The sequence below is a fragment of the Triticum aestivum genome, chromosome 4B (assembly GCF_018294505.1).
Source record: "Triticum aestivum cultivar Chinese Spring chromosome 4B, IWGSC CS RefSeq v2.1, whole genome shotgun sequence".
Taxonomy (NCBI): Eukaryota; Viridiplantae; Streptophyta; class Magnoliopsida; order Poales; family Poaceae; genus Triticum; species Triticum aestivum.
In genome coordinates this window covers 521,859,279-521,868,404 of record NC_057804.1, presented here as the reverse complement: position 1 = coordinate 521,868,404, position 9,126 = coordinate 521,859,279, and the positions used below count along the sequence as shown (strand labels likewise).

General features: G+C 45.7%; 1 protein-coding gene across 1 annotated transcript; it reads right to left on the bottom strand.

Moving 5' to 3' along the window:
* Positions 1 to 2,171: 2,171 nt before the first annotated feature.
* LOC123095103 (putative cyclin-dependent kinase F-2) lies at positions 2,172 to 3,535 on the bottom strand. Its single transcript, XM_044516928.1, has one exon. The coding sequence runs from the start codon at positions 3,449 to 3,451 to the stop codon at positions 2,297 to 2,299; it is 1,155 nt and encodes a 384-aa protein (XP_044372863.1). The 5' UTR covers positions 3,452 to 3,535; the 3' UTR covers positions 2,172 to 2,296.
* Between the last annotated feature and the right edge of the window lie 5,591 nt (positions 3,536 to 9,126).

Here is a 9,126-nt window from a genome sequence, read left to right as displayed (position 1 = left end):
CGACAACAACCCCATCAATCTACCGACAATCTACATAGGATTATCACTCTCGCCTCGCCCACCCTACCAACATTTTGAAATGGTTATTGAGGTCTCCTTTTATCAAATGGGCATGTTGCCATGCTCTTCCTTCGGTCGCTAATCTCATAGCCACCACCTCAAGAGAAGGAGATGCGCCGTCAAAGACGATCACATTCCTATGCTTCCAAAGCTCCGAAAGTACTAGGTGAAAATTGCCCGAAACTCATTTGGCTTGTACGCCACGGTCGTTCTTTCCACGCACCAGCCCCCTCAGAGTGTCTTGTGCCATTGGTGTCCATTCCTGTTTGCCGAGAGCCGAGCACAACGCCCTCCATATGGTCCTGGCGAACACATATATCAACAGGATGTGGTTGATGGTTTCTTTCGCTTGCTGGCAGAAAGGGCAGGCGTCCTGATGTGGTAAGCCTCGAAGGGCGAGGGGATCCAAGGTCGAACATATGTTCCTCATTGCAAGCCACACGAAGAACCGACATTGTAGTGGGGCCCTTGATCTCCACGTGGAATCTGCGGTTGGCACCACCTCTCTTTCTACAAACTTAGCAGCGTAAGTGGATCTTACCGAGAACTGTCCACCCCCCCCTCCCAAGACCAAGCAATGGTGCCTTTGACTCCTTCCAAATCAACTGCTCCCACCCATTACCAAACTGCCATTTAGTCCGTAAGCATCGGGAAACCCATGTTTGGGCTAACATCCTCCACCCCTGTTCCTTGTGTCACTGCCTCGTGTACCGTTCGGGTGGCCTTGGCTCGCTGCGAGATGCAAGCGTAGAGCGCTGGGGCTAGCTCCTCAATCCGTGTCCCATCCAACCATCGATCCTCCCGAAACAGTATTTCCTTCCCGTTCCCAACAGTTGCCCTGGTCGCAGCGCTGAACAGCGCCTAGGATTCCTTTGGGATGGCGATGGTGAACTCTCTCAAAGGTCTTTTGCGATCCACCCTTTTCAACCAAGCTAACGGGTCTGCATTGATATGTTTAGCCATTTAAGGCTCGGAATGCCTAGGCCTCCTGCCCATTTCAGCATGCACACGTCATCCCAAGGGACGGAGCAGTTCCCACCATTGGCTTCGGCCTTGCCACACCACATAAAACCCGTTATTATCTTGTTGATGGCCATGATGGTCTCTTCATGGGGAGATCGAGTGCAAGCATTGCATGGAGAGGAACCGAGCAGACGACCACTCTTCGGCAAGGCGGCTGTGGCACCCTGATCTAACTCAGACGGGGCACGTGCCAGCCCAAGATAGCTTCCCGGCACACGCAAGACTCATGGCACAGTGCTCCAGACATGACTTTATTAATATAACGGAGTTTACAACATGATTACAAGAGTATGTGGTGTAAATCTCCACGATAGAGCTATCCGGCAGTGGAAGTAATAAATGACAGCAGAAGACTACGTTGGCGGCTTGGCCGGGCTTCACAACTCACAGGACTGGCCAAGTCGACACAATCCAAGTGGTCATAACTCAACTCATCTCAACTCATATGGCCTTAGCTATTGTCGTAAACAATACCATCTTCTATTACTCCTTTCTATACAATGGCCTTATAATAAAGTTATCCTAATCCAACATGGCTTGTAAGCTCTTGAATTTGGTTCATTCTCCCTGCACAGAGCTGATCCACACCATAGTTTCTGTTTCAGAGCAAGTGTATCATCAGATTGCGCTAGTCCACTAAGCTTTTGAATTTGGTTCATTCTCCCTGCAGGACTTCCTCCACAGCTCCATGTGTTGAAGATCTGACAGGTGCCATACTACCATTACCATGTGTAGCTAACTTTTAAAAAACACTCCCTCTGTCCCATGATATAAAAGCATTTTTTACACTGGTGTACTATAAAAAACGCTTTTATATGGGACGGAGGGAGTACATGAGATACTTTATTTTCCTATCTATTCATAGTAGTTAAGAAATTTGCATACGAAAAAAGATGCCGGAAACAATTGCTGTACCGGTACCAATTTATAAGTGCTCGTGAAATCTGCACCAGCTAGCAGGACATTTTAACCATCAATTCATCCTTGGAACATTTCTACGTACTAAGTCACAAATTGTGCATTGTAATTCAATAACAACCGAGGATCTGTAAACAACATGCCAGCATGCTAGCACTCGAATGGATCTGTCAACACTAATGGCTGATCCGGTGATCAAGATCTACTTGATAGCTCATAGATGGCTTATCAAGTTTATGCTAGCATTTACATAGATAGCTTACCCAAGCACAGTCACATCTAGTAGAGAGTTTAATTACACTCGTTGCGCTGCGTTCCACACGTCCAGTGGAATTTTGAGTACATCCTTCTCTGGCATCGCCGGCGACAGAGCGTCGACCTTCGCACCGGCGGCGGCGGCGGTGGAACGAGGAGCTGCAAACCATGGGTGCTTCAGCGCGGCGGCTGCCGTCAGTCGCTTGTCGGGGTTGCACGTGAGGAGCCCTTGCAACACCTGGAATCCTTCCTCGGACAGCTTCTCTTCAGGGAACAAATCCCGCAGCCGGCTATGGTTGTGCCCCGCCGGTAGCAGTCGCAGCGCCTCGGTGGTGTGCGGCAGCGACGTGAAGCCTGGCCACGTCCTCTCGTCCGGCACCCCGAGCACTCGGAAGATGCTCCACAGCTGGTATATGTCAACCTTTATCTTGTCGTCGTCGTCGTCATCTTGCCCGTCGCACGCGAACAAGGTCTTGCCGGTGAGCAGTTCGGCAAAGACGCAGCCGATGGACCACGTGTCCACGAGCGCGTCGTAGTCCCGCTTGCCCATGATCATCTCGGGCGCCATGTAGGGCGCCGTGCCGGCCTGGTTGTACGGTGGCTTGTCGGACAGGGAGATGGCCAGCCCGAGGTCGCAGATCTTGACAAGCTCCCTGGTTTCCCCGACGAGGATGTTGCCGGGCTTGATGTCGCGGTGGACGACATGGCGGTTGTGCATCATTTCTGCTCCGGTCAGAAGCTTCCACATGAAGTCGCGCACCGTGGATTCCGGGAGCGGCGGGCCGGCGCGCCTGCCCCGCAATAAAGACTCGAGGCTCGACGCCTCGACGTACTCCATGGCGAGGCCGACGTCGCCTGTGTCCAGGTTGTGCACCAGGCCCTCGAAGCCGACTACGTAAGGATTTCCTTTGCAGGCCTCGAGGAACCGTGCCTCCCGATAAAGATCTTCGACGTCGGGGCCCTCCTCGGTTTCGTCCGGCGAGGAGAGGAACTTGACGGCTAGGTCCTTCTTGGTGACTTTGTGGCGCAACCTGAGGACGACGCCGAAGCCGCCTTGGCCTAGGGAGTTCACCTCCACGTAGTCGTCGGTGCTTCCGATGAAGGCGCGGCTCCTCTTGCAGCGCGTCGGCGATTGTTGATGTTGAGCCGTCGTGGCGTGGACGGCAGCAGGTCGCTTGCGGTTGCAGGCGGCCATGGCGCTAGCTCGACGAACGAACTGCTTTGGTTGCTGGAGAGGGCTAGCAGAGATCGACGATGGAGAAGGGGGAGGGAGGAGCTTCCCGTGTGGATGGATCATGGATGCGCGCGTGGATCCGTAGTTATTTACCTACAGGAGCGCGAAGGCGCAATGGGATTCGGATTCAAGTTGAGATGAGCTGAGCACTCCCTACGCGCTGCGCTGGCATACGTAGGGAATTCAATCCGAGTTACGGCGGAATCCCATCCGAGTTGCGGTGGAGCTTCGTTGCCTTGCCGCCCGCGTTTTTGCTTGGAACTCGGCTTCGTTTCCCCGCGCGTTTACGCCGGCGGCCACCATTTTCAGCCCAACTTGCATCCCCATGTACTAATATCTTCACGATTAACATTCGTTCCATGCATGCACGCATGGTTCCTGTTCTTCGTTTTCCTGACTTAGGTTCCCCTGCTTTCTCCAACTGCATTTTCTTTCTTGCCCTGCATTCATTATTAGGAGAGCAGCATGAAATGAAGTCGATTGCCCTAAGTGTCAAGGACAGAGAAGTGGATTAATTAAGCAGCATCAGCACAAAAAACAAAGTAAGCACAAATAAGAAACGACACACAGTAATATATTCTCTATCAAAGTGTCAACACACATATGTTCGCATAGGTTTGAGATTAGCTCAGCTTACACTTTTGAATTAGTTTGAATTGCTTAGCACATATGGTAGCTCAGCTTACACTCAGTGGCTACTTTTGCTTCGGCCGGTGGTATAAATGTTACTACTCCCTCTGGTCCTCTGCATATAAGTTTTGTCCAAAGTCAAAGTATCTCTACTTTGACCAAACTTATACATAAAAGTACCAACATTCACAATGTTAAATCAATATTTTTAAATTCACTATGAAATGTAGTTTCGTAGTATATATATTCGGTATTGTAGTTGTTGATATTTTTTAAATATAAATTTGGTCAAATTTTGCAAAGTTTGACTTGACAGAAATCCAATACACGAAGTAAAAAGGATCGGAGAGAGTACCTCCGTCCCTAAATAGATGGCGTATAACTTCAGTCAAAAAGTCAATGCTTCCTAAGTTTGACCAAATATATATAGAAAAATACGAAGATAAACGATTCCAGATCAAATCAATATATCCACCATTAGATATATTTTCATAATCTATTTATTCAATACTATAGTCGTTGAAATTTTCTTCTATACATTTGGTCACACATAGAGAGAGTTGACTTTTTGACAGATGCAATCTATTTGGGGACAGAGGGAGTACATGTGAAGATGCTAACTTAATCAGCATATATTTTATTAGACATGGATGCCAAATTGTTTGAACAATGATGTAAAGCACAAACATGCCAGCTAGCAATTTGAACCGGATTAAAAGGAAAGAACGGAAAAGAAAATCCTGATTAAAACTGAATATTTCTTATATCAACACCCTATTTTTTCATAATACAAGAACATTTTTTTGATACACGAATATATTTATTTCACATACATTAACATTATTTTATATCACAATTCCGTGTAAGTATCATTCTTTTTTACATATATATGAACAGTTTACCATAATGTATGGATTTTTCTTTTTAGTAGATTTTTTTGGTATGTATATTTTATCATTTCGCAACACATAATATCCTTTTAAAATGATTAATTTTTTTCCATAAAGTATGTGTGAATTTTGATATTTTTAGGAAAGAGGAAAATGTGCTTGTTAATGCGTGCTAGTTGTCAGCCTATTTATGCTTTCTTCGGATGGAGCTACAGTATGTGCCGATGAAAGCCTTATTCCACGCTCCTTGTCGCTATAATGCGCACCTTGTGTAATACTAGGTCAGGCCCATTTTTTCCATTGTGTGTTTTTTGTCGATTTTCTTTCCTTTTCCCATTAATTTCATGTTGATTTTTCTTTTTCTCCATCGGTTTTTAGTTGGTTTTCCTCATGTTTGCCATTTTTAGTTATTTTTATGATACATGAATGTTTTTTTAACCTGGCATTTTATAAAAAAACACATGAATTATTTTATAGTTTCCAAATTTGTTTTGTCTAAATACACAAACAATTTTTAAAGTACATCAATGTTTTTGGTACATATATAAAAATATAACAAGCGACAACCATGTCTTCAAATAGATGAACCTTTCTATTTTATCTTTGCAGTATATATCCTGAAACTTTTTCTTCAGAATAATTTATTTAGTTAAGTAAATACTATTTTCAGAATAAAAATGTGAAGATATTTGTGCCAGCCCATATACGAGCTTCCGCGCGTTATAAGGGCTTTAAGCCATGAATATGAGCTCTTTGCAGGTTAAGGCGGAAAATAGGGGCACCCTATTTCTAAGATCTTCGACTAATCACCCACATTCTTTTTAAAAAGATGGCCCCAAGTATTAATTATTAAAATGTTATTACAATAATTCATGATAGAATAGATCGCGCAAGGCAGAACAAAATTAAGAAGAACACCATCCAATCTATTATTGGAACTAAATTTTGCAATCTCATGCACCGCGGAATTTACCTGACGGTCGGAAGAGCCCGAAATAAAGCGTCACTTGTTGCCTCGAAGGGCAAGGTGGTACAGATTTGTTTTTCAAGAATGCTTCGGGAACCGGTTATGATCCCGGCCTTCTTTCAGAAACAGCGGGCTCAATTCGACCTCGACCTAGAAGCAATCGAGCTCAAGGATCAGCCCAGGGGTGCCTCAGTAGACCGGAAGTCGGATCACCAGCCAGGCCTGAGGCACCCTGAGGCATTATGCGGCCCCAACTATCGGTCCGTCATCTGGGTCCCCAACAAGGAAGGATCTAGAAGACTTGTCATTCAAGACGAAGAAGCCAAATTCGAGGAGGACTCCTCCATCACCTTAGCCGACTAGGGATCTTGTAAACAGTAGACCCAAACACAAGCACCCCTGTCTTCGCTTCCATCATCAGTTTCAACGCGTGCATCATGAGAGCTTTCTGGCTCGAAACCATGAGCATATGTCTTTGCACTTTTCCAGCAAGAGCTCATCGCCGGCGCAAAACTTTTCCATCACACTCTTCCATCCCTAACCTGCAAACATAATTGATTGAGACCAAAAATAATTACTGAGGGGGGGTTCAAACTAACTAATTAGTTCACAATTTGCGAAATCATTATTCCAATTCACTCAATCCAATGGCCCTATCAACAAATCCTATGCATATTCACTAAATTTTTCAGGACTCTTTTACTGGGGGATAAACTAGGGTTTTCTAGTGTTAGGATTTGGTACTTACGAGATGGCCAAGGGCCTTGTGCTACTCGAATCGATGGGCCAAAGAGCGATGCTATGCACCAGGTACCTCTGTCATCGAGCTCTCCTCGGGAAGACGGGCGGAGTGGGTGGCGAGGGAACGATGACGACGATGGCTGGGGGGGAGGGCTGTGTGGTGCCGACGGCTAAGTGGGGGGTTGGACGTGCGGGTCGGGCTATTTTAGGCGAGAAATAGTGATAGCCAAAGAACTAGGTCCCACTCGAGAAGTTGCCTCGGCCCAAGTGCCATAAGCGGTCGCGGCCCACCTGTCATAAGAGCTCCAGCCCCACTCCTCAGTAAGTGCGCCATGTAACGGTCAACTGCTTTGATCCGACGTCAAGGCTTCATTTGAGCAATTGTGAGAATGAGCTGAGTGAAGGAGGGGAAATGTGAGGAATGTTTGTTGCCATGGGCAAATCTGAGTAGAACTAAGGAACAGAGGGTACGGATATAGAAATCCCTTGTTTAAACTTCTGCTTCGTCTATTTGGACTGAAACAACCAGTCGAGTAGAAACTTTGCTTTTGCAAGAGTAAGGCTTTTTAGAGTGCTTATCCAAAGGCTACCCATTGGTGTTGATTGTTCACCTTTCGTTCTTGGATTTGCTTCGCTAGTTATCTCCTTCTCCTCCAATTCATGAAGACCGAGCAACCATCTGTATCATTGTGTCACCTCAGAATATCTTATATTGTTAACATCAATACAATGTTGTGTCGCTGCTAGCTATAGTTCCATGTCATCCTTCTCCACTCTTAGCTTTAGTTTCTACGTACATCATGGGTGGTAAGTACTCCATAATATAAGAACATTTTTAACACTAGTGTAGTGTTAAAAACGTTCTTATATTTTGGGACAGAGGGAGTACATGTCTACCAAGTACGCATGAAAGAAGATGACATGGTTTGACAGTGAAGCCCAATTGCGTTACAGATCATAAGCGGAGGGGGAACAAGAGATGATATTATTGTGATTTACGAGAGCAACGATATTTCGCAACTTAGATAGAATAGAGATTGTCTTGTCTCATTAATTCAGAACATTATTGGTCAATATTACATACACAGGAATGTGAAAACAATAACTAAAGACTGATTTTGAAGAGGATTGTTGGAACCTCAATCAAAAAGATTTTCTACTTTATCAAAACAATATTTTGCTAAAATCTAACAGAACGATGCAAAAAAAGTGCAACACAAAATAATTAGTAACGCTCGAGGAACATAGATAAAATACTTTGGCTCGTCTCATAAAGTAAAATAAAAATACTACCACTCATCACTCAGTTAGGTTAGTTACACAGCAAGAGCCGGATATGATGAAGGCACAAATCTTTCCCTCATCTCGTTAAATAAAATACATTAAGTAGCCATGCTTCTACCCGCCACTTTTTTTGGCACTCAAATCTATTAACCAACTAGTAACACAAACAACGCTGAAAAAATAATATTAAAGTCCTTGGGGGTGTATCGCCTTCACCCCCTCCCCCCGCCCCTCTTGAACGGGTCAATGGTGCGCCGTCGCATGTCACTCTATCGCCGGAGCCAGCCTGCCATTGTTGATCACAGATGGAAAGTCATCAAGGACACAATCTCGCCAGACCAGCGCCCTAAGCAAGAAATCGTCGCACTGGAAGAGCCACAACTAAACCTCTTATTTCTCACAGGCCTCACACCAGCATCAGAAGCTGCATCGACGTGAAGGAAACGAAGCCAGAGGATCAAACTGCAAAAGGAAGCAGCCGCCGTGTCGGAATGGCCGAGGAGAAAATACTCCCTCGAGCAATTGATGCCGCCGCAAATGGCACTGTCGAGTTTGAGAGACTTGAGTGAACCTTATTCAAGCGCCACCACCACCACTAACGAGTTTCCACCAAAGGGGACTCTATTGAGCACCGCCACCGCCACCACCAAAAAGGCCAAAGCGACGCACAACAAAAACCAACCTAACAGCCTCAAATCAGGGAAAGCTGCAACTTCATGCAGTAGATATGGACCTCTCCGCACTCCCATATCAACAAAGCCCATGGAGGAATTGCCAACTGTTGGCGGAGGAGGGGTGGTGACACGATGCGTCCATGAACCGTCTCTCCTAAGGTTTGGAGAGGAACGGTTGGGGAAAAGGATGCGTTCTTCCGTGCCACTTCGATATTTGTAGTTTTTATCTTGGAACTTACTTTTCTGATGATTCTGTTTTCAATTCTGACCATTCGTGCAGCAATGAGACTGGGGCTTCAGGCAGACACACATGGGCAGCCATATTGGCTCTATCCACGAATATGACTGAACTAAAAGGAACTAAGTTCTTGAATGACATTCCCTCTGCAGGTCATCTTCCACAGTTTGATGTGTCGAAGATCCAACAAGTACAACCTCTGAAGAAATATA